The sequence below is a fragment of the Cololabis saira genome, chromosome 21 (genome assembly GCF_033807715.1).
Source record: "Cololabis saira isolate AMF1-May2022 chromosome 21, fColSai1.1, whole genome shotgun sequence".
Lineage (NCBI taxonomy): Eukaryota > Metazoa > Chordata > Actinopteri > Beloniformes > Belonidae > Cololabis > Cololabis saira.
The window spans coordinates 32,247,585-32,272,547 of NC_084607.1; the positions used below are offsets into that span (position 1 = coordinate 32,247,585).

Sequence of the window (24,963 nt, forward strand, 5' to 3'; positions counted from 1 at the left end):
CACCTTGTCCTGCTTCTATGATGGTTCTGCTGGGGGTGGGAGCGGGATGGGATTTACACAAGTAAAAGAAATTGAACGGATTAAAAATGGAGAATTCTTCTGTTTGTATGGATTCCTTTAATAACAATCCTTGGACGGCGTGTAATGTTAGAAGTGGGCGTCAACGGTTACTGATGCGGGTCGGCCTCTCGTGGTTTAATCCCTCTACGGGCTGCTTGTTTCAGTAACTTAGTTTGTGTCCAGCTATCTTCCTCACAGATGTGATGGTAAACGACAGAGGTAGTTGCACTATTTTAACTAACTTTCTATTTTTGGGGTGGTGGGGTGTACATGATACAAAGATCTGATGACAATTTGGTGAAACGCAAGTGTGGTGTGACCTGAAGTGATATGGCAGCTGAACAGTAATTTGTGATATCTAGTGTTCAGTCCTACAGAGTTCATGAAGGATGGATTTGTAAAATGCAATGTCAAAAATGACCAAATGTCTCCAGAGACGTGACCGAGCTGTATCCTCTCCTCCCAAACCAATCATACAACCATGTCCCATTATAGTGAACAAGTTTAGCCTTTTAGCTGGAATATAAAGAATGAAAATAAGTGTCGTCTCTGATAAAGGTTGGATATGGGAAAGTGTTTCTCGAACATTCCCTGAGATTCTCATCACTTGTGTTCATCTGTTGATGTGTTAGAAATATATATTTTTTTTTTTTTTTTTGGGGTGTCCCTTGTCTGCACACATATTAATGATTGATACCATGACGGTAGAAACCAAAAGTGTATATATATGTGCATTATTACTATATTTAATATACATATGCGTACACATACACAAATATACACATACAAACCCAGTGATTTTTTTTTTTTTTTTTTTTTTTTGGGGGGGTGACGACATCCACTGCCAATCCAGGAAGCAGGAACACACGGAAACACGTCAAGCACTGGAAATCTGCAACAAAAAAACACAAAGCACGAAACCGGCACGGAGCCAACCAAAACAATAACAGCAATCGACCTAAATCTTGAGATCTGATCGCAGTCTGAGCTAAGCTACTGCTACCGCTACCTAAACCCAAAAACTAGAGAGCCAGCATGCAGGTGAACAAGCCAGTGTGTATGTCTGTGTATGTATATGGTCGTGTGTGTGTGTGTGTGTGTGTGTGTGTGATAAACCAAACAAAGCTCCACCTGAAGTGTATCTATAGTGGGGGAGGGGGAGGGGGGGAGCAACCCCGCCACCCGCGAGACCAGAGGCCGACACGGAAGAGCCCGGAACCCAGGCCACCGGCAACCCCACAGAGGGGAGAAGTAGGAGGGAGGCAACCCACCACCTGCGAGCCCCCCCCCCCCCCCGGGGGCGGCCGAGGGGGCCCGCGGGCGGGGCCCCCACGGCGCGGGAAGAAGCAGCCAGGGATCCCGCGGCGGCGGACCGCGACCCAGGCAATCCCCGGCCACCCGGTCCGGGCCGGACACGCGGCCAGGAGGCCCTCACCCTTCAGGCCAACGACCCCCACCCGGCAGGGGGCCAGCCTGCCCGGAGAGACAGAGCCGCCCCGGCCGCCGACGCGGGCAGGCGCACCCGCCCCCCACTAAAGTGGCCCTCCAAGACCAGAGGGGCGCCCCGCCGCGGAGGCAGCGGGGGGGACCGGAGATGGGCCCGGAGAGAGGGAACCCCCCAACAAGGCGACACCCGTGCAGGCCCGACAACGGAGGGCCCCAGACCCAGGCATCCCATTCATTCATCCATTCAACTATCCGATATCTATACTAATAATAAAATGATATACTATACATAATAATAATACTAATAATAATAACCATCTTTGTATAATATAATATTGATAAATTATTAAGTTTTGATGTCCTGCCAATGGAGGCCCAAATCCTCCATGGCAGGACCCTTCCATACCGCATTCTCACCGACACAGACACACAATCACGCACCGTTTTCCCCTCCCCGGGGGGGTCCAGCACCGCCAGAAGGCACCCCAGGCTGCACGGCGAGCCCCTCCAGGCCCGGGTATCCCGACCCACCTATCCCAGGCCGGTGAGGGAGCGCGGGTGATGTGGGACCCCCTCCCGCCCCTGGTGTTGAGTGCATGTGATTAATGCCATAAAAACGGGGAGGGGGAGGGCCAAGTATCGATTGACACCGACCCCCCCCCCCTCCCGAACTACGTGTCCTTGTCAAATGTATTTATTAAGAGTTGAATGTGCAGTGTCTATTTTGCTGTTAAAACCGTGAGGCGGGGAGTGCCGGGCCACGCGGGACAATGCCCCCCACGACCCGGACCCCCCGCCCTTCGCCTATGTGCGTATGAATCGTGTAGGGGGGGGAGGAGGGGGAGCGGAGGCCGAAGCCAGGAAGCAGGACCAGCAAAGCCGGCCCTGATAAGACACCCGCGTCCCCCCACCGGCCAGGATCACAGGGGTGCGCTGGAGTCTGTCCCAGCTCATCACAGGTGAGAGGAAGCAGTACATCCTGGACGGGTCGCCAGTCCATCACAGGGACACATATACAAACAGACTCACGACATGGACAAGTTATGATCATCAATCAACCTCACATGTTTTTGGAGTTTGAAAGGATGCCAGAGTTCCTGGAGAAAACCCACGCAGGCACGAGGGGAACATGCAAACTCCACATTGAAATATCCCTGCCGTGCCTGGGAGTCGAACCAGGAACCTACAAAACACTGTCATAAAAGAAATGCATGGATGGATGGATGGATAGATGCATGACTATGATGGATGGATGGATGGATGGATGGATACGATAAGGGATGGATGGATGGATGGATGGATGATGGATGGATGGATACGATATGGATGGATGGATGGATGGATGGATGTTGTCTTCCCTTTTGGCAAAAATTCAGGAATTTTTGACACTAAGTCAGAACGAAAGTACATAAATGAGTAATTGGAAAAATCTGTCTTTATTTGTGGCATGAATGAGTGAAAGAAAATGGATTATCATACACTTGTAATTAGGTCCAATGCCGTCTTAATGCTCCATTATGTCATCTTTATGTTTTTACATTTTTACAGGATTCACAGAGCAAAGATTTAACACACATAAACTATAGCATCATATTTACTGTACAGACTGTTTTGTACCACCTATTAAATCTTTCAATCAAATCCTGGCATAAGACAAAACAAATAAGCATATTCATATGTTCAAAAACATGTTTCTTATACTCAGAAGAATAGGTTAGCAGCGGTTATAACTCTTAATTAAGTTACCTCGTACATTTTCAGCCCTAAACATCAACAGATGCATCAATCTGTTTTTTTTTTTCATTTTCCAGAAACTACAACTTGTGTTTTGACGAGTCAGAATTATTTTTTTAGTCTACAATAAAAAAATATATGTCCTGAACATGAGACAAAAGTAACCGATACACTTTTACTGATAATAATGTTTTAATAAAGTCAAACGTAAGCAAACTAAGAGAAAGTACTCCCACTAGTCATTACAATGGCGGGCAGTATTAGTATATCTACCTGTAACATGAGCCACCAAAGCTATAACTATCTATTGTTGTATGATTCTACATTCATGATAATATTATATCAACAACGGTCTTGGAGAGGCAGAAAAAAGAAAGCTCTGAGCAGAAACGACCAGGATTACAGATGAAATCAAATCAGCTGTTCCTCAGCCCAAGGCCGGTCTGTCCGCCAAATGTCATCAAATCCATTTTGTACCATTTCCTGCTGACAGACGTACTAACGTAGAATAAAACATAACCTTGTTCAAAGAGAAGCTAAAGCCTCAGCTGTGAATCACATCCAGCCATTTATAGTAGCGCTGGACACGTCAGTAATGTGATAGAAACGACACAAAACACATCAGTCCGTATGAAACTGCATAAATCCACAACGTGGGCCCGTCTCATTCGTCTGCGTGGGTAAATCTGTGGGTCTGAGCGACAGTCTGCGGTCGCTGTAATCAAACTTTAATCCAACTTTGGGTATTTAAACAACAATTCAGCAATACATCCTTCACGTTAAATTCATACAGCCGCAGTTGGACTTATACTATCATCTCTGTGCTTCTACAAGCTGTCAAAACAAACTTTGAATGTCCGAGATTTGTATGACTGATGGGGAAACCATCAGATTTTTCCCTCTTTTTTTATACATATTTGAGTTGTCACCGTGTAAAAAAGCTAAACATTAACGCATCAAGAGTTCTGAAGATTTCAGGTGTCCTGGAGATAAATGTATGAGTTTCTACTTAATTGTGTATTTTGCAAATTCATTAAAGTCAAATTAATTATTCTGATTCATGCCAGGATTGAAGACTATCCCTCCATCCAAGCTAGGTTCTCAGGTTGTTCCCTGACTCGGAGTTACAACACGGTTTCTCTGTTTCTCCCGAGTGGGTCTAAACCATAACAGCAGGTTATCAAGTCAGACAGCAAGTTATTTGAAAATAAAGATTATAGTTCTGAGCATTACTGGTAATAAGAGAAAGATTGCTTTCCACAAAACTAATTAAACTAATAATAACTGTGTTAAATTTGCTCTTGTTTGCATGAGATGTCACCGTAATCTGGTGAAAAATAAACCCACAAAACTTGGGATTTAGAGTGATGCCCTCTTCCTGAAGCCTTCCTGAAGCCTTCCTGAAGCAACTTTAGCTTTGGGATCAAGTTATCCTCCAAAAGACACATACAGTATGTGGACATCTGTTGTCTGCTTGTCTGCAATAAGAAAAGAGTTTCACCGGGTCTCAGGAGGTTATGTAAGAGCAGGTAGGTGAAGCTGGTGAGCCAACTGACCCACACCGATTATTTGAACTAGACACAGTCTTGTCAGAACTTCAAGAAAGTACAATTTAGACGATTCTGTCTGTTTCTAAATGAAAAACAGAGTGGTGAAGTTTAAGTCATGAATTCATCGTGTTCTGAATGTTCTCAGTCTAAGATAGACACGTTTTAGACATTTGGAACTGGTTTAAGAAGCAAAACAAGTTGAGGAATAGTAAAGTACTAAAAATCTGTTACTTTCATGAGAATTACACAGAACATTGAAGATTAACAGTCAGTATCATTCATTTTGTAGTTATTTGCTAACAATCATAATAAAGTTTAGTACATGCCCTGAATACATGTAAATAAATAAATAAATACATCTTAAAAAAAGAAGAAAGCCACAATCCTCCACTGTTGGACATGAGGTGCAGCACAACTGGCGGCTGGCGGATTTTATTTGTATAGTGTCTATTACAACAGATGTTGTCTCTAGACGCTTTCCAGAGACCCAGAACATAAACCCCCGAGCAATTATTACATAAACAATGGCAGGTAAAAACTCCCCTATAAGGAGAAAAACCTTAAGCCAATCAGTGGCAAGAAAAACTCCCCTTTAGGAGGGAAGAAACCTGGACCAGGACCTGTTTCATAAGGGGGAACCCTCCTTATGAACCAGGAGGCCAGACTGGGGGGTCGGGGACGTCAGCAGCACACAGCAGTCATGTGGAAGCAGCAGCGGCATGACCAGAGGGGGGAGCACAGGCATGTGGAAGCAGCAGCGGGGTGACCGGGAGGGGGGCGGGGAAAGGCCAGCACGCAACTCCCGAAGCTCTGGCCTGCAAATATGCACAAAAGAGAAAAAAGGGGGCCAGCACAAGAAGCAGGCAGTAAGCAGCAAGCAGCAAGCAGCAGACAACACGCAGCAGGTAGCAGACAGCAGGTCTTGCCACTGTTTGGCTTAAGGTTTTTCTCCCACTAGGGGAGTTTTTACCTGCCATTGTTTATGTAATAATTGCTCGGGGGTTTATGTTCTGGGTCTCTGGAAAGCGTCTATAGACCACTTTTGTTGTATTAGACGCTATATAAATAAAATTGAATTGAATTGAATTGGATTAACTGGACTAACTGGTCTAATTGGACTAACTGTGCTAACCGGTCTAACTGGACTAACTGGTTTGAATGGATTACCTGGGCTAACTGGTCAATACAGATATCCTGATACAATTTGAACATGAACTCTCTTTACAATGTCGCATCATTAACATCAATCTTTATTAAAACATCATCATGTCATCAAGTGGGATTTATATGAACATGGATCAAATGCTACATTTAAATCGTACAATCGTGTGTTTTTGAGGGGTATTTCCAGTATTTTTCCTCACAAAGTGGTCGTGGAGTGCCGTACCGTTAGAGTTCGTAAGCGACTATTGTCATTCTGAGAGCTCTTGTGTACGAGGCTGTGCACGGCCAGCCTGTACCGGGCAGACATCAGGTTGTACAGTAACGGATTGACGGCGGCGCTGAGGTAGAAGAGAACAGACGACACCAGATTAAAATACTGAGACAGGTAGTATAAAAAGTACATGTGTGTGTCAGGGTGCAAGTATGTGCTGTTGAGCTGGGAGTTATTGGCTGAGCTCTCCGTGTACAGATCAGTGAGTCCTGCAGAGGTTGTGTCTGCGCTGATAGTCGGGGGGGCACGGTTAAATAAAAGCTCTTGTGCAGTTATAGAAACCACTGTCCTGTTTTGCAGTTCATGTGTAATGGTGTTTGAGCTTTTATGCATTCCAATGTTTGGGTTTCTGCTGTGTTGCCCTACATGTGTGTAGGTCTCAGTGTTTGGATGCAAGTCTCTTGCACTCGTGTCAGTGTTTATGTTCTGCCGTTCAGTTTTTGTCAAGTGCATTTCCATATTGTTGCCGAGTGTGTCCATTTTGACTTTGGTGTCACGGGGTCTTCCACCCGTCTCCGTGACGGGGCGAGCGGCCGTCTCTCCAACCTGAGTGAGGGAGTCAAAGAAGTGCGTGTCGGGGTGGGAGGGGCTGAATGGTTGAGCAACCCCATGCATGTTAGGATCTCTGCTGTCAGGGCTCACGTCTGCAAGGGTGTCAGTGCTTGGGTGTGGATCTGTGTCAGTGTGTGTCTCCTGTCTGTCGGCACCGGTGCCGAGAGAAAGGGAGAAGATGGTCCGACCGACGTGAAAGGGCATCCAACACAGGACGAACGCCAAGACAATCACTCCTGGAGAAGGTGAAGAGACAGAGAAACAGAGACATGTATGATGCTGCTGTCACCTCACCACCTGTATGTGTTTAGAAACTATGAGTTCCTCATACGTTTGGTTTAGTTTAGTTTTAGTTTATTTATTTAGCAATATAAGACAAATTGAACAATAAATGTAAAAACATTGAAATAACATGCAAGGAAAGGAAGAAGCTTGGTGGCTTATATAGAATCCTTTCCATATATGAATAAAAAACAAAACAAAAGCTACACAAGGGGGAGTAAAACTACAAAAAACACAAAAGAAAATGTAACTCAGATTAAATAATACACACTACAAAGATGAAACAATAAGAAAGTTCTTTAAATGTTTTTTGAATATTGGCAAGGATGGTGATGATTTAAGAGATTTATTGAGTGAATTCCACAAGTGGGGAAAGATTGATGTTTACAACTAACACAAAAGAAATTATGAAAAGAAAAGGAAGAAGGAAGATCTTGTATATAATTTTTAAATTTGAACATAAATAAACATGTTTGATAAATTTTATTGACGGATAATAATGAATATTTAATGAAAAGGGGAGCAGATAGCTCATATCTGTTTGCATGTGATATCATTCTGAGAAACCTTTTTTGAATTATCAGTAATTTATTAATATATGTTGAATGTATCGAAGCCCAAACAATGTTGCAGTAATTAAGATGAGGGAAGATTAAGCTGTAATAGAGAGTTAAATGAGAGGAAGGAAGAACAAAAGGACAAACCTTTCTCAAAATACCAAGCATCTTCATAGATTTCATGCATACAGTATCAATATGTTGTTTCCAATTTAAATGATCATCGATAATGACACCCAAGAATTTAGTATGAGTAACCTGGCAAATTTCAGAGCCATTAATTATAATTCTAGGTTTTTCTTTCGGAAATGTTTTGTTTTTGTTACTAAAAATCATGAAGTTGCATTTTTTAATATTAAGAGTAAGCTTGTTCAGTCACGATTCATAGTGGTTCTGGAGAATGTCAAACTGTGGGTTTTAGCATCAGTTACAGTTAGACAGAGCTCGTCACAACATCGGTCATCTGCCGTAAAAGTAGATAGAACTGTCCGGTGCTGAAACCGCCCGGATAATAATAACAACAGTTTTTTTCTCCATCGTCTTTGAAATGTGTGATATTTAAATTGTTTTAGATTGTTTTGAAAGTTCCCTCCTCAGTGGCTCTGATATGTTGCTGAATAAATAAATATCCTTTTAGTGGACCAGAGGGTAAATACTGGGCCTGTGCAAGCGGGTTGCTGGTGCTGCTGGTTCTCTGTGCACAAGCTGAAAAGGCTGTCCCTGTGACACAATGTTGGATTTTTATGCCATAAAACTGTGTTAATAAATGAAAGGCTCTAAAAGGTAGCTTTAACCAGCTGGATGAACAACTGCTGCAAACAATTGCTGCTTCACCTGGGTACGCTGAGAGCTTTGTGACAGTGAGCCCACACTGCGGCCCCACCGACCGCAAAAATAATGGCTTCTTATTATTAATATTCATATCAATGCTTTTAAATAGATCATCTAAATCTGAGTGCTATAGATAGTTTTAATTCATAAAATCCTCCATCACTCGCAACATTTTAATCAGGTCAAGCCTAAGCATGCAAATAGCTTCGGTGTCAGGCACCAGATTATATATAATATATAAAAAATAATTATATATGAAATAAAACAGCTTTACAATTTAAAACCTAAGCCTGTAGAACAATTACTAATTCCTTATCTAAATCATTTACTTCTGCTGTAAATGATGGAACATTCCTATCAACGTAGCTAGCATGAGTTTATATAAGCTTCCCAAATAAAAATATACAGAGTCACAGTCTTATATGAGCAGCTGCAGTTGTTACTGTTGGAAAAGAGGAGTGAATTAAACTAATATTACTTTTATCTGAATGTATTATACACCAAGCTGAATAGTGCTCATGAGTGATGAAGATTATATGTAAGTAGCTTCCTAAACATTAGTAAATAAATTCAACATATTTAGTCAGAGTTTGGCTCACATAAATGAGTGATTTGAAAGTATGACACGCAGCAGTAATCAAAATACTTGCGGTAGGATTTGGTCTATGTTCAGCAACATAGAATGGAAGGAAGTAATAGTTGTGTTTTTCCTCACCAAGCATCTTAACGGTGTTTCGGTGACTCTGATCTCTTCGACTGCTTTTCGGGCGGAGCCACAGTGTCCGTCCAATCAGGCTGTACACCAGTCCCAGGATGCCGAGCGGCACCAGGAAGTACATGTTGGAGAGAATCATCATGGCCGACAGCAGGCCGGAGGAGATGGCGAAGTCCGTGCAGCGACACTCCCTCCTGTCAATCTGCTGCCAGTAGCTTGCATCCATGCTCTCTTCTTTGCCTCCTCCTTCATCTTCTTTCTTCTTATTTTGCTGATCTCCCTCAAACTCCGTCTTCCCTTTCTCCTCACTGCTCTCCTCAGCTGCTGGTTTTTCATCCTTCACTCCACCTTTAGCTCCTTGTTCTCTTCCCTTTTCCCCTCCTAGTTTATGCTCCCCTTCAAACCATTTCAATTCTTCAACTCCGGTACCCCACCCTTTTATCTCTTTCTCTCCATCAAACTTTATTGCGTCTGATCCTCCGTCCACCAAGGCCATATGTGTGCCTCCTCTTTCGTCTCTGCTCACAGGTAATCCTCCCTGCTCCACCTCCCAGAGGAGACCCAACTCCTCTGCCCCGACTTCCTCCACTCCAACCATGACCAGCACCGGTGCAGCGCTGACGGCTGCACTCAGCCACAGGCAGCCGATAATAGTCCTGGTTCTGCGCCTCGTCACCACCGTTTTGGCTGTTATTGGCCAGCAGACTGCCAGGTACCGCTCCAGGGAGAGGAAAGTGATGTGCAGGATGGTGCAGAAGGTGCAGCATTCTGAGAGGAACATGGTCACCTTACAGGCGAGGTCCCCTAAGGGCCAGGGTCTGGGTCTCCAGAGCTGCGAGGGAAGGAGAGATGCACGCCATTAGCCAACTCCATTCATCAATATCAATATATGATTCATTCACAGTCCAAGTGCATCAACGTCAAACCAGTTCAGTATTTAGCAAAGCAAGTGAATGAACACTTAAAGGGGACCTATTATGAAAAACAGGTTTTCTCTTGCTTTAACATATATAAAGTGGTCTCTCCTCAGCCTGCCAACTCAGAGAAGGAGGAAAGCAACCAAATTCTGCAGTGTCTGTACAGCCGTCCGGATGAGCTGTCCAGTGTGATGTGGATCTACGAGCCGTTCAGATTCGGCACATTTTCGTTACGTAACCAAAATGCAAACCACGCCCACAACTATAAAACCGTGTCCTAATCTAGCCTTCTGCATGGGAGCGTCCGACTATCGCGTCGCACTGCGTGACATCGGACACTCTCTGTCCATCTCCCTCCAGCCAGCTACCACTTTATTGAGGTTTTTGTAGTGAAATGAGGAGGAATCATAGAGATAACTTCTCATTTCAACTAACTGGATCAGCCATTCCTCATCCATGACTGTTTCCTACAGCGCTTTCAACCGGCTTTCAACACGAGCGACAGAAAGAGAATAGAAGCAGGGCGTCCGACAAATGTTCAGCTCAAAACGGCGCACCGCGTCGCGCCCAGTTAGGACAGTCCAATAGAAAATAAAGCAATGGAATTGATTTTGTCGCTGATGCTCGCTCGCATCACATGCAGTTATGACATGGTGGGGACACGGACACAGTGTAAAGGTTGATTTATGGTTCCGCGTTACACCAACGCAGAGCCTACGCCGTATCCTACGGCGTAACCTATGGTGTATGCTCTGAGTCGATTTAAGGCAGAACCATAATTCAGGCTTAACTCCGCTGGCTAGAGCTTCCGCCATTTTTTCGTAGCAGTGTATCGCGTCATTCAGGCAGCCAATCAGCACAGAGCCTCATTATCATAGCCCCGCCCACTCAGAATCCCACGAAGATAACGAGGTTAGAAACGGTAAAGATAAAGACATGGCCCAGAGGCTGAATTTCTAATTTATATAGAAAAAACAATCAAAAGCTTGTTTTTAAGACATTCAAGGCCTGTTTAAAATTGGGATTAGATGCCATAGTAGGTCCCCTTTAAACACTAAAGTGGTGGTTCTCAACTTCAGAACCCACCATCACCCCTTGATGACGGGCTTCTCAAATTTGTTCAATGAAAAGAAGATGCTGTTTAAACCTCAGGTTGTACAGAATTAACTGTGATTTTATGCACAAATGTGGAATAACAACTTGCAACAACTGACGGCTATTTCCAGAAAGAGTCAAAAATACAGAATGTTATCTTCAGCAAAGGCCCGCAACCCAGTTTTGGGCCCCAAACCACCAGTTGAGGATCACTGGTTTGAACTACACACACACAAAACCTTCATTACATTAATGAGTAACAAAAATCAGTTCAGCCATGTGTGCATTAATCTGTGGTGACAGAAGGCTAATGCCTCTGCGATGCTCTACACTTACATATACCTGGATGGATGCAGTTCATCTTGGTTCTCATTGTTCAGCCTAAAGACAATACAAGAAAACTAAGATCAAGGCTACGCGGATAGTGAAGTAAGCCAGTTATCCGAACAGCGGAAAGACCGAATGGAGGCGCAAAATCCCCCCTGTGTACCTTGTCAGCCTTGTTTTACCCAGCTGACAAGCTACACATCAGAAATTGAAGCTTGTACAATCAATAGGATGGCCCAACACTGAAGCATCCAAGGAATTCATTCAGAGAATCAGTCCATCCAAGTCTGAGACTGAAGTGTATATGAGAGAAGGAGGCTTCATACCTGAGAAAGAGTCTCAGGTAATAAGAGTTGGAGGTTCCCAGGCCCAACATGACACACAACATGGAAGCTCCTGTCAGGAATCATAGAACCCAAGATAAATAGGCTTCTGATAAGAGCAAAGTTCGGAAGGGACTTGGCAGCGACACCAGAGGAGCCAAGAAAAAACTACTGCTTGACAGGGCGGTTACCAAGGACCATAAGATCAGGTAAACCAATCTGTGCACTGCCTGGATTGAGAAAGTTTACGACTCAATCTACCCACTCATGGATACTGCAACGCTGGGAAAGTTGTCTGAAAAATAATTACTCCAGTGAAGTATAGATAACCAAAATTTCTACTTAAGTAAGGTAACAAAGTATTTGTACTTTGTTACTTGACACCTCTGATCATAACTGAGGGGGTTGAGCTTGAAGAAGGCAACATATCGGATGTTCAGGACAGCTACAAATACCTGGAGATTTCGCAAACAAATGAGGAGGCTGCAAGGACGTCTGCCACGGCCGAGTACCTGAAATGGCGCTTTTGCATTAGTATCAGTTTAGCTCGGTTCTACCCGTTTTGCGCTTTCTCACTAGGGCTGAGACGAGTAGAGCCGCTCCAAGCCGGTACCTTTTTCTGTAACCATTTCAGTGAGGTTCTGAAAGCGGTCTGAGCAGGGACTATTTCTGACGTCACCACCTCCTCGCCACCGATTGGTCGGGGGGCGGGGACGTCACCACCCTCCACGCCTCTGATTGGTCGGGGGGCGGGGCCGGCAGACGTTTGAATCAGGAAGCGGGAGTCAGCCGATCCATGGAGTCAGCGCGAGGGGACTCGCGGCGATTTTATTATAAAGCGCAAAACGTCTGTTTGGTGATCCAACTCTGAGGTGCAGATGTTCATAAACCTGGTGGCTGTCGAGAAAAATTTAAAAAAGCGATGTAGACGGGCTGTTTTACTCTCAGCCGCTCCCGGCTCCAGCTGATTTCTCATCAGCGCCGACATGAATAAAGCGGTTGTGCAATCGAGTACGTCACAGCAGCTTCACCCAAACCTGCCCGCTTCTCCCCTGGCAGTGCGAAAACACATGTGTGGAACCGTGTAAAGCCGCGCCGAGCCGTGCCGGGCTGAACTGATACTAGTGGAAAAGTGCCAAAAGAGTCAGGAGGACTGCGAAGAGCTATTTGAATGGAAAGAACAAAGGTCATTGATAGATGTACTCTGCCAGTAATCAGGCACCCCGCTGGCATAGTCAGCTGGACACGGGAAGGGGTGGAAGCCACTGATATCAAGACAAGGGAGCTGCTCGTTATGCACTGAGGATTTCATCCCAAGTCCAGCACCATGAGGCCGCGGATGAATGAGTGTCAAAGCCACCATCTGGGATGAAACGACAAAGATCCAGGAATACATCAAGAAGATGAGGATATGCTGCTAAATGAATGTCTTAAGCCGGGCAGACACTGTGCGATTGTCGGCTCGTTTTGAACCGATTTTCCAGTCGTGCCACTATTTTTTGGATCGGGCCGGATTTCCACCCAATCGTTGGTCGTGCCTCGTGAGGTATACGTGGGGTAACGACGAGAGATTAACACCTCACGACGAGAGATTAACACCTCACGACGAGAGATTAACACCTCACGACGAGAGATTAACACCTCACGACGAACTCCCGATCACGAATCGTGAAGTCGCAAGAAAATCAAACGTGTTTGAAATCCTGGTCTCTCCTCGTGAAGGAATCGTACAGTTTAAGCAGCTACGACCCGATTGGACTCATCCTTTCACAGAGAGCATGCACAATCTCTGATGTCACGTCAAAAACTATTATTTGTAGTTTAAAGTGTTGCAAATTCACATTACAAATCATGTTTTAATAGCAGAAAAAAAGACTGCATTTCCCACATCTGCCCAGCCAATTCCTTGTCCAATCACGACGTTGTCTAATCTTTTTTGCTTTATCGCCACACAGAATGGCACAAATTACTAAAGGCTGATTTATGGTTCTGCGTTACACCAACGCAGAGCCTACGGCGTAGGGTACGCCGTCGATTTAACGCAGAACCATAATTCAGGTTTAAGGCAGCGCATTTGTTTTTGCTGAGCATCTTCGGTGTCTCCCACTTCCTGGTTCCTCCTCTTCCACTTCTTTTTGACGTTGCAGTTCCAGTAACAGAAGTCTGACATGAGGATTATGATCGTATAGTGTGAGCAGACGGAGCATCAGAGCATCGGGTCGTACAGTGTGAGACCATAAATCGTGGGCTGTGAACTTTTGAACTCAGCGATCTAGTCGTGCAGTTTGAGATGGGGCTGAATCAAACCATTTAAAATATTGTACAGTGTATGCCCAGCTTTAGGCACTAGAAATGTAGTGCAGAAGAGTAGAGGGAGAACCACCATGGACAGGGAAGCCCTTGCCCGGCATGTACCATTGACAGATTGAAGAAGTGGCCGACATTGAGAAATCTACCGGTGGGAGGAAGAGGCTGCACTGAAGGACAGAGAGGGAATAATCATGGCAACACAAGAGGGGTACAGGTCAGGGTCTACCACACCAGACAAGAGCCCAGCTGCAGGCCGTCCCCACAGACAGTCCCGCACATGACAGTGAAATGCAAGATGCTGGCAGGTGAAGCATGGGTGGAACGACACAACCAGGTAGCAGTTATAGTGTAACACATGAAATAAAACATCTTACCTCGTCATAAAATTATTTTAAAGGGGACCAATTATGGCATCTAATCCCTATTTTAAACAGGCCTTGAATGTCTTGAAAACAAGATTTTGATTGTTTTTGCTAAATAAATTAGAAATTCAAGCTCTAAACCATCTCTTTATCTTCCCAGTCTCTAACCTCGTTATCTATGAGGGATTCTGAGTGGGCGGGGCTATGATAATGAGGCTCTGTGCTGATTGGCTGCCTGAATGACGCGATACACCGCTATGAAAAAATGGCAGAAGCTCCGGCCGGCAGAGTTACACCGTGTCATAACTGCATGCAATGCCAGTGAGCCTCAGCGACAAAATCAATTCCATTGCATTATTTTCTATTGGACTGTCCTAACTGGCCACAGCGCTGCACGGAGCGCCGTTTTGAGCTGAACATTTGTCGGACGCCCTGCTTCTATTTTCTTGTCGCTCACGTTAAAAGCCGATTGAAAGCGCTGTGGGAAACAGTCACGGATGAAGAACGGCTGATCCAGTTAGTTGAAATGAGAAGTTATCTCTATGATTCCTCCTCATTTCACTACAAAAACCTCAATAAAGTTCAGCTGCTGGAGGGAGATGGACAGAGAGACGATGTCACGCAGTACGATAGTCGGACGCTCGCATGCAGTTACACGGTTTTATAGTTGTGGGCGTGGTTTGCATTTTGGTTACGTAACGAAAATGCGCAGAATCTGAACAGCTCGTAGAAGTCACACTGCAGAATTTGGTTGCTTTCCTCCTTCTCTGAGTTGGCAGGCTGAGGGGAGACCACTTTATATATGTTAAAGCAAGAGAAAACATGTTTTTCATAATAGGTCCCCTTTAAATGAAAACATATAAAAGCTTTTAAATTGGCAGACAAAATGAACAAAGAAAGATTAAAAAGCACAACATTTAAATGCAAAATGTCTTTAGAAGTAAGAATTCTCCCTGAGTAGAAGCAACCAGTAATTTACAGTGCTGTTAGTTGTTGTGATTGCACCGCAAGCTTTAGCATGACAAAGGTTCCCCTGTGTGGGTCTGTGTACTGGTCTGTGTACCTTATAGAGATCCAGCGGCAGCAGCAGCAGTATCAGCAGATCACTGACAGCCATGCTGCTCAGGTACAGGTACGTAGAGCTTCTCATGTGTGGACGCAGCCAAACCACCAGGATGGTTAAAATGTTTCCCAGAAGGCCAAATAACATCAGTGGGATATAGATCACCGTCACGCATGCTGAAAGCAGCAAAACAAATCAGTGTTTATTTCAGTTCACACAGTCTCTCTGCTAAGAATCTGAAGAATCTTAAGTCCAGCTGACAAAAAGAAATATTTATTAGGAAGTTATTTGCCTGACAGCCACGCCCTTTTTAAGAAAGAATGAGAAACTGAATGGAGGTGAGTTTCATGAGTCTGTTGCATGAATCCATTCTGATTAACTGAACTGAAATTGACAGAATTGGACTAGACTATAATTAAACTTGGGAATTAGATTGAACTTGTTTGCTCTATCTGTAAGGTGCACTAAGATGACCTTTTCTGTGCCATACAGATGAACTAGAATTAATTTAACTGAAATGAGAGTTCTGTCCTCGTGACACTGTCAAGAAACATTTGTTTAGAAATTCATGTCTTCCTTCTGACGAGTTTTCAGCAGTGCTTTTTAATGAAACAAAATTCAAATGCTGGCACCGTTTGTTTCATTCGATTTTATGTTTTTATTTTTAGTCCTTATTGATTGAGACGGCTGGAGGTGAAAAATAGGGGGATTGGCAGCAGCCATCTTCAGTTCAAACTGCAATTTTCTCCCATCTGACATATTTTTCTGTTAACAGGACCTTCCCAAAAAAGACTCAGAAAATATGTTTTTGTTTGTCTTACCCACCTAATTCAATCAGTCCAAATATGGGTTTCTCCCAGGAGCAGTCTTGGGTGGAGCAGTCATCGGGGAAGCCTGACGGCAGGCTGCAGTTGCTTCCTGCACAGGAGACGCTCACGTCTCCCGGGTCTGAGACGTCCATCGTGATGGGACGTAGGACCGGACAGTAGAGAGGACAGTAAAGAGGACAGTAAAGAGGACAGCAGAGACGGAGCAGAGGAGACCACGTCCTCCGGGTTACAGGGCGCCGAGGTGACGCACACCCATGGATTTCCTATAAGCTCTGATGGCACCAACATTGAACGGGATGGTCCAGGGGAAACTCGTTTTCTCTGGTCGAACAAAACACAAGACAAATCATGAATACACTTGTGAAGTGTCACCCGTCCAAATACTTACAATTCACTCACATTCATTGTCCCGAGACAAGATAAAGGATGAACAATGTTGATGGGTTGGCAGCAATGTTATATTTCCTCCTAAACTTGTTAATTTTCAAACCCTAAACGGCTCATCCTTGTGTTTGTACTATCTATCAGCATAATGTCCATTTATCAGAGCTTTAATTGAACTGTCCTCATCATTATTACTTTCTTTACCAATACAATCTCTAATAACAAGTACAAAAAAAAAGGTTTAGTCATTTTTGCAACTTCATTAAGGCTTAGAAAAACTCATGCATGGACACATACATCCAGTAAAGATGAATTATGATGTTTATACTCACTGCCTGACCAGAGCTGTCCCTCCTGCAGACGCACTTAGACTTTGACACAACCTGCGATCTACGGTCGCTGTCATTCTCTCTCCTCCTGCACCTCCTACACCTCCCACCCTGCACACTCTTAACTTGCTCTTAACCAACACAGGGACCTTTTTCACCTTGCTCACTAATGTAGGCTACATGTCTTTTTGAAGCCTTTTGAAGTCTTTATCCTTTATTTCATTCATTAAAAAAAAACTAAACAGTTCAATATAATTACAACAAATCTCTTTCCTTGAATGAAAGGGAACAGATAGAAGACTAAGCTTATTTTATCTGTCCCTTTTTGCTAAGAAATTAAATTTAAATTAATGTAATAATAAAAAAACAAAACAAATTACAAATTACACAATTAAAAAAAAACATTTTCCAGTAAACGTAATTTAAAAAAAACAAACAAAAAAAAAAAAGTACAACAAAGTTATGAAATAACACAAAATAGCTGTCGTCAAACACAAATAGTCTTATTCTTTTTTGATTCGAAGAAAAAGAATATGATAATGGTGCTAAAAAGAGAAAAAAAAGAAAACCCACCTAACTTAACAATTATCATGATATTTTTTCATCAAACTGGCTATTATATTATTCTTTTAAATGTAATGTTTGATTTGCATTCTTTGGATTCTGTATCCAGATTGTTCCATAAACTGATACCTTTTACAGAAACACAACGTTCCATTAATTTTGTCCTGAATTTTGTTTTTTTAAAGATCTCTGTTCCTTTTAAGTTATACTTATTTTCCCTTTTTTCAATTTTTTTCTGTATATTGATTGGCAAACTTTTCTTATGAGCTTTCCACATAATTTGCAGAATTCTGTGGTCCAATAATTCAAGAAATGTCAACAGTTTTAACTGAAGGAATAATGGATTTGAAGGATGACTATATTGTTTTCTACTAATTATTCTTATGGCTTTTTTTTGTCAAATAAAAATAGACTTTTGCAAGCATTTCCCCATACTTCAATGCAATAGGTCAGATATGGAACAATCATAGTGTTATATAAAATATACAATGCCTTGTTATCCAGTGAATCTTTTACTTTGTGTAACATGTAACAATTTATCAATGTTTTAATAGGTCCAAAACTGTCAGCCTTCTGTGCCAGTAAGAGGGAGGACTGTGGAGTACCTGAGGAGATTTCCATTTCATTTTACCTGGCTCACAAGATAACGTAAAAAAGATCATGATTTACTTTCAACACAAGTCTATATAGTTGGGACATCTCGGACCACAATGACACACCTGTACTAGTGCCATGATGACATCTACCCACTGGATGGCAGCATCTCAAATGAAACTATTTCCTACAACAGTTTTTAAGGACGAGTCATGGATTTGAAACAAAAATATCCCCAAAAAATAAAACTAAACGTTTTAAGAAGAATGGCAATTTAAAGATAGAAAGGAAACAAAAATATGTGTCTGACAAATGGAGACAAGCCCGCATTTATTCATTTATTTTTTCTTGTGCACTGAAGACCTATTTAACCTTCAGGTTTTCTGCCACACCACTACAACAGTAATTAATTTATACATATTATCATTATTTAAATGCAGAACCAGTTATATAAATATGATTTATTAATAGTAGTAGTGGCAGATGCATTTTAAATCAAAATCAAATCAAATCAAGTTTATTTATAGCCCTTTACAATAGCCAAAAGGTACCCAAAGTGCCTTACATGAAAGTCCTAAAACAATAGCTTACATAAAATGGATAATTAAAACCAATGTGTACATATAGTTAATAGAATAGTGCGTAAAATGACAGTCCTTTTGCTGATGAAATACAGTCTAAAATCGCTGATATAAATGGTGATAAATCAAATTCGGAAACAATGACTCACTTATTCTGGCTGTGCCCCATTGTTCATACTTTTTTGGAGTGATATGTGTCATTTTGTGTCTGAAAGCATTGAAACTGATTTCAAATTATTTTGGAAGGATGTGTTGTTTGGTGTTTTTGACCATGTAGGGATTAGAACAAAGCCAAAAGAAACATTTATTATTAATTTGTTGATTATCCTTGCAAAATTCCACATCCACAAATCCAAATTCTTACACAAAAAATCCTCTTTTTTTACTTTTCATTGTGAATTCAATCATATGGACTCTATTAAGTTTTTCTACAAATTCAAAAGCAATCAAAACCATAAATGTATGTAAATGTTTTGGCTTTCTGTTATAATTTCATCCCCCCTGGCTGGCTATAATGTGTTGTGCTTTTTGTTTTGTTTTTTATTTGTTTTATACTCTTTATATGTTATAATTCAACTTGAAATTGCATAATGTGAAGATTTGTAATCATTGTACTTTTTGCAAATGTTAAATAAAAAAAAGGGGGAAAAATGGTAATAAATAAATAAATAAGGGTGAGCTGACATAAGTCCAGCCGCGCGGAAGGGGGCGCTGTTGCCACGAGTCAGCATGCCCGCCCCCTGAGGGAGCCCGAGTAAAAACCAACGAAGAAGACAAAGTCTGCGAAGTTCTACTGAAGAAATGGCTTTAAGAGCTGCGTTAAGAGGCAAGTGCAGCTTATAGGGCTCCCCTGGGCGAAGGTCTTATTTCTCTGCCGTCCTGCGCGATGATTGCATGAACTGTCAGTGTTGTTTGATGGTAAATGTTGAATGAAATGCTAAAAGGTGTGCGGGCTGCGGCTGTGCTAAGCCTGAATTATGGTTCTGCGTTAAATCGACGCAGTGCTTACGGCGTATTGTACGCGGTGACGCGCACCCTACGCCGTAGGTTCTGCGTTGGTTTAACGCGGGACCATAAATCAGCCTTTATGCTAAAGTGGAGCAAAGGTGACAGGACTGGTTTGTGCTGCAGGTCAAACACCAAAGATCCTCAATGACTCCTCACAGATTCACACTGGGGCCTTAAAACTTACAATTGGTGTCTGAATGCCATGTTGCATGTTTAATGTGAGGAATCACATGAACAGTAACTAAAGCCACACAAGCATCAGTTCTGTTGGGATGCTTTAATTGTTGTTTTGCACCAAGTTAAGTTTTGGTTTTGCTCAGTACATATCTAGTTAAAACACCAAGAACTTGGTGCAATTTAATAGATAAATAAATGTCTTTTAAGTTTTCTAAAATAAAAGATGGTGTATAATCTACACCATCTTTTCAACTAACATCATAGACTTTAGTAGTTGCCCAAATTATTGATATATTATTATGGGAATTATATATATATATTTATATTTATTACATCTGTTAAAAGCTTTATTATTTATTGGTCGTCAGCGTGGGATCCTTTCTTTTGCATTATATATACAGGACTGTCTCTTATTTTTTTAATATTGCTGATCATGGCTCACAGCTTAAGAAAACTCAAATATCTTATCTCAAAAAATTAGAATATTCTGGGAATCTTAATCTTAAACTGTAAATCATAATCAGCAATATTAAAATAATAAAAGGCTTGCAATATTTCAGTTGATTTCTAATGAATCCAGAGTGTATGACATTTTTGTTTTTGTAATTGCATTACAGAAAATAAAGAACTTTAACACAATATTCTAATTTTCTGAGACAGTAATGTGTATATATATTTTTTATTATTATTTATAATTTTTATTTTTCAAAATGAAGACAAAAAAAAGGTTAACAACACCACATTTCACATAAAAAAAAATAAAAATATTACAATGACAAAAAAAAGACAAGGGGGTGGGGCGGAGGGTTGGTACAGATAAACTTTAGAGATGATTGTGCCTCTAGCTTCAGCTCAGGTCCAGTTCTAAAAGAAAAATAAGTCAAATAAAATAAAAAGCCTGTGACCAACACAACAGGTCATGTTATTGTTCTATTATTCTCAGGTGTTCTCTAATGATATATCTTTTGTATTATAAAGTGTAAATGCAGGGACACGTGATTCATTGTATTTATTAGCAAAGAGAGCATCAGGAGTCGGGTTTAAGACGGTGTTGTCTCTGTCGTCCACGAAGGTCGTCTCTCCCAGCTGTCGTCCTGCACCGGTCATGGCAGAGTGTGTGTCCCCCCCACCCTGCTCACCCAGCAGAGGAACAGCTCCACCTCGCCCAAGATCAAGGTGGACTTGGACCAGAGCACAGGTAAAGCTGCCGCCTTATTCCCTGGAAGCTGCACTTCCACTTCCCCTCACTGTCAGTGAGACTAGATGACCAAACATGCTGATCTTTAGGTGTGGCGGTGATGCGGATGCAGAGTCCTCCGGTCAACAGCCTCAGCCTGGACTTCCTCACGGAGCTGTGCATCAGTCTGGAGAAGCTGGAGATGGATAAGGGATGCCGGGGCCTCATCATCACCTCGGTATGACACAAACTCTTAATTTAGTTTGGCTTCGCGCTGCAGCAAAGGTGACCTGTAGGTATTTCATGTTAAACACAGTCTTGTGAAAAAAGACTGCGCACCCTCTTTCCTTTCTGAGGTTTTGTGAGTATCATCTGCTTGGGAAATAAGGTAAATACAACCTCAGATTAACATGATACACTATGCCATAATTTATTTAAAGAAAAGACTAAACCAAAATACTGGAGCTGTGTTTGAAAACTTGACAGTACCGTTTGCACACTGACCTTGGGCTGAACCTGCAGGCGTTCTTGATGGGTGGCAACAGTCCCCTTCTCTAAGATCACTGCTGATGTCTTTACTTCTTGGCATTGTTACCTCACTGCAAAAACTCAAAATCTTAACAAGAATATTTGTCTTTTTTTTTGTTAAAATGTCTCATTTTTAGTCAAAACAAATCTCGTTACACTTAAAACAAGACTCATCACTGGAAAAAACAACAATTTTCACCTGTTTCAAGTAGATTTTCACTTAAAATAAGTAGAAAAATCTACCAGTGGAACAAGATTTTTTTGCTTGTAATGAGAAGATAAATCTTGTCCCACTGGCAGATTTTCCTACTTATTTCAAGTGAAAATTTACTTGAAACAGGTGAAAATTGTTAAATAAGTTATTTTTCTGGTAATGACTCTTGTTTTAAGTGTAATGAGATTTTTTGACTAAAAATGATACATTTTAACTAGAAATAAGACAAATATTCTTGTTAAGATTTTGAGTTTTTGCAGTGCTCAACCCTAAATGCTCGGGCTCAGCCTGATGCCCAAACCCTTGCTTTGGTGAAGGTTCCCACTCTTGATGATGATTAATAAATCAAGTGTATTTCTTGATTCCTGTGGAAGCTGCAAGGATTGACTTCATTTTTCACCCACAGCTGTTCTTTTTTATCAGATCATGAACCTGTGTAATGTGTTGTGCTGCATCTGAGGCCGTATCTAACCCTTGTTGAGAGTTGCTAAGGACCAGATATTATTTCATCTGTAAAACGTCAGGAATGAAAAGGGTGCAGTTTTAGTTTGACGTGGCTTTATATCTGATAATTCCCCTGTAACCTCTCCCTTGGCGGTTTGGTCTTGCTTGCGTCGACCCAGAGCCAGCCCAAGGTGTTCTCAGCCGGACTGGACATCATGGAGATGTACGGCAAGAGCCCGGAGCGTTGTGGGGAGTTCTGGAAAGCCGTGCAGGAGATGTGGCTGAAGCTGTACAGCTCCAACATGGTCACGATAGCTGCAATCAACGTACGTATACATCACCCCCCCCTCACAAGTCCACACTGTCTCTACAGGACATCACTCAGGAAACGGAGTCAAACCCTCTCTCACCATTTCCTCCACAGGGCTCCAGTCCTGCAGGCGGCTGCTTGGTGTCGTTGACGTGCGACTACAGGATCATGGCCGACAACCCTCGCTTCAGCATCGGCCTGAACGAGACGCAGCTCGGCATAGTTGCACCTTTTTGGTAGGGAGTCGTACGTGCCGGCACGGGGAGTGTGATGAAAAAGCTGGTACGCGCCGTCTCTCTGGTGGGTAACGGTTGCTGCTGCTGCAGGTTTAAAGACACCCTGGCCAACACGGTGGGGCACCGCCACACGGAGATGGCGCTGGAGCTGGGGCTGCTCTACAACCCTGCAGAAGCCCTGAAGATCGGCATGGTGGACCAGCTGGTTCCTGAAGACCAGGTCCTCTCCACGGCTACGGAGACCATGACCAAGTGGCTGACCATTCCAGGTAACGTGCACGCCACAACCGCTGTGCTCATCCCTTTAGCCGAAGGACCTAGACCAGGGGTCGGCAACCCAAAATGTTGAAAGAGCCGTATTGGACCAAAAACACAAAAAACAAATATGTCTGGAGCCGCAAAAAATGAAAAGTCTTGTATAAGCCTTAGAATGAAGGCAACACATGCTGCATGTATCTATATTAGCTATAACTGGGGGAAGATTTTTTTTTTCATTAAGCACTTCGGGAAAAAAGTCGCAATGTCGAGAAAAAAGTTGCAATGTCGAGAAAAAAGTTGCAATGTCGAGAAAAAAGTCGCAATGTCGAGAAAAAAGCCGCAATGTCGAGAGAAAAAAGTCGAAATGTCGAGGAAAAAGTCGCAATGTCGAGAGAAAAAAGTCGCAATGTCGAGAGAAAAAAGCCGCAATGTCGAGAGAAAAAAGTCGAAATGTCGAGGAAAAAGTCGCAATGTCGAGAGAAAAAAGTCGCAATGTCGAGAGAAAAAAGTCGCAATGTCGAGAAAAACGTCGAAATGTCAAGATTAAGGTTGAAGTACAATCTTGAGACAAAAGTCGAAATGTAGAGAAAAAAGTTGAAATATCGAGATTAAAAAGGAACTGGAGAAAGGGAGGAAAAAAAGGGGAAAAAAGGAGAAAAAAAAACAAAAAAAAGGAAGAAAAAAGGTCAAGCATTTTATAAAAAGCTCCAGGAGCCACTAGAGCGGCGCTAAATAGCCGCATGCGGCTCTAGAGCCGCGGGTTGCCGACCCCTGGTCTAGACGGATGGAGCCGCTTGAGATCTGCGACTGAAAAATGCAGCTGTTGTGTCAACAAACTGCAGTTACGTCACCTGGAGCTGAAACTATATTTAAAGATGCTGAGTTGTAATGGTTGATGGGTACCGTCGTTTTATGATCTGGTGGTGCGTTTGACAGGCGTGTAGTGTATTGGCGCTTTTCCACTAGTAGCTACTCAGCTCGGCTCAGCTCTCCTCCACTCAGTTTGGTTCTTTCCACCAGGGGTCTAACGTGCAGAGTAGATACTTTTCTGTAACTACTCTGCCGAGGTTCTAAGCGGCTGAGTCGGCTGTATCTGACGTCGTCACACTTTGTGATGACGTCTTTGGCCTTTCTTTACGTGACAACTCCCACTGATCTGTGTGCTAACCGCCTATCTTTTCACGTCACAGAACACGCCAGACAGATCACCAAGTCCATGATGAGGAAGCCGACCATAGACAAGCTGACGTCCAACAGAGACGCCGACATCCACAACTTCGTCAGCTTCATCACCAAAGACTCCATCCAGAAGTCGCTGCGCATGTACCTGGAGATGCTGAAGAAGAGGAGAGGCTAGAGCGGAACATCAGTATCACCGTCTTGAACTGAACGTGCTGAGATCTGTGACGCAGCCCTCGGCAGCTCGTCCCCGGGAGTCCAGATATCACGTGACGGGGATCTGTGTCACGCAGCCATCACGTGTTTTAGGGGAAGAGTGTGCAGCCCTTTTTCCTGAGTGCCTTCTCCTACCGTACTGTCACAGCCTAATGTAACCTGTTTGAAACTGAGAATAAAAACTAATGTAACCTGTTTGAAACTGAGAATAAAAACTAATGTAACCTGTAACCGTCACAGCCACAAAGCCTCCGTGACGGTTTCAGGAGGTTTGTCTTCACGCAGCTTTTTAAGCCCTTTTTTTGTGAAATGTCCAGAATAAAGTGTTGGTTTAACGAGCCACATTCTCCATTTCCTTCTTTATTTGTGAACAGT

General features: G+C 42.8%; 2 protein-coding genes across 2 annotated transcripts; one reads left to right on the forward strand and one right to left on the reverse strand.

Annotated features, from left to right (window-relative positions):
• Window positions 1-6,150: 6,150 nt before the first annotated feature.
• Window positions 6,151-16,520, reverse strand: LOC133421585 (growth hormone secretagogue receptor type 1-like). Its single transcript, XM_061711236.1, has 5 exons — window positions 16,385-16,520; window positions 15,560-15,735; window positions 9,163-9,994; window positions 6,924-7,013; window positions 6,151-6,350 (listed from the first exon to the last, which is right to left on the reverse strand). Exons 1-5 carry the CDS (start codon window positions 16,518-16,520, stop codon window positions 6,151-6,153), a joined length of 1,434 nt encoding a protein of 477 aa, XP_061567220.1.
• A 3,048-nt stretch (window positions 16,521-19,568) lies between these two features.
• On the forward strand, window positions 19,569-24,927 carry eci1 (enoyl-CoA delta isomerase 1). The gene is made up of 7 exons (XM_061712141.1): window positions 19,569-19,667; window positions 21,099-21,224; window positions 21,314-21,441; window positions 22,569-22,715; window positions 22,814-22,935; window positions 23,026-23,204; window positions 24,384-24,927. The coding sequence occupies exons 1-7, from the start codon at window positions 19,643-19,645 to the stop codon at window positions 24,548-24,550; spliced, it is 894 nt and encodes a 297-aa protein (XP_061568125.1). The 5' UTR covers window positions 19,569-19,642; the 3' UTR covers window positions 24,551-24,927.
• The last annotated feature ends 36 nt before the right edge of the window (window positions 24,928-24,963 follow it).

Coding starts and splice junctions, on each gene's coding strand:
- LOC133421585 (XM_061711236.1), bottom strand. CDS start 16,520: ATGGACGTCTCAGACCCGGGAGACGTGAGCGTCTCCTGTGCAGGAAGC. Junction 9,995..15,559: donor TGCCGCTGGATCTCTATAAG/GTACACAGACCA, acceptor CTTCCCTCGCAG/CTCTGGAGACCCAGACCCTG. Junction 6,351..6,923: donor TCTCGGCACCGGTGCCGACA/GACAGGAGACAC, acceptor CACACATGTACT/TTTTATACTACCTGTCTCAG.
- eci1 (XM_061712141.1), top strand. CDS start 19,643: ATGGCTTTAAGAGCTGCGTTAAGAG. Junction 22,936..23,025: donor GGCATAGTTGCACCTTTTTG/GTAGGGAGTCGT, acceptor CTGCTGCTGCAG/GTTTAAAGACACCCTGGCCA. Junction 23,205..24,383: donor CAAGTGGCTGACCATTCCAG/GTAACGTGCACG, acceptor TTCACGTCACAG/AACACGCCAGACAGATCACC.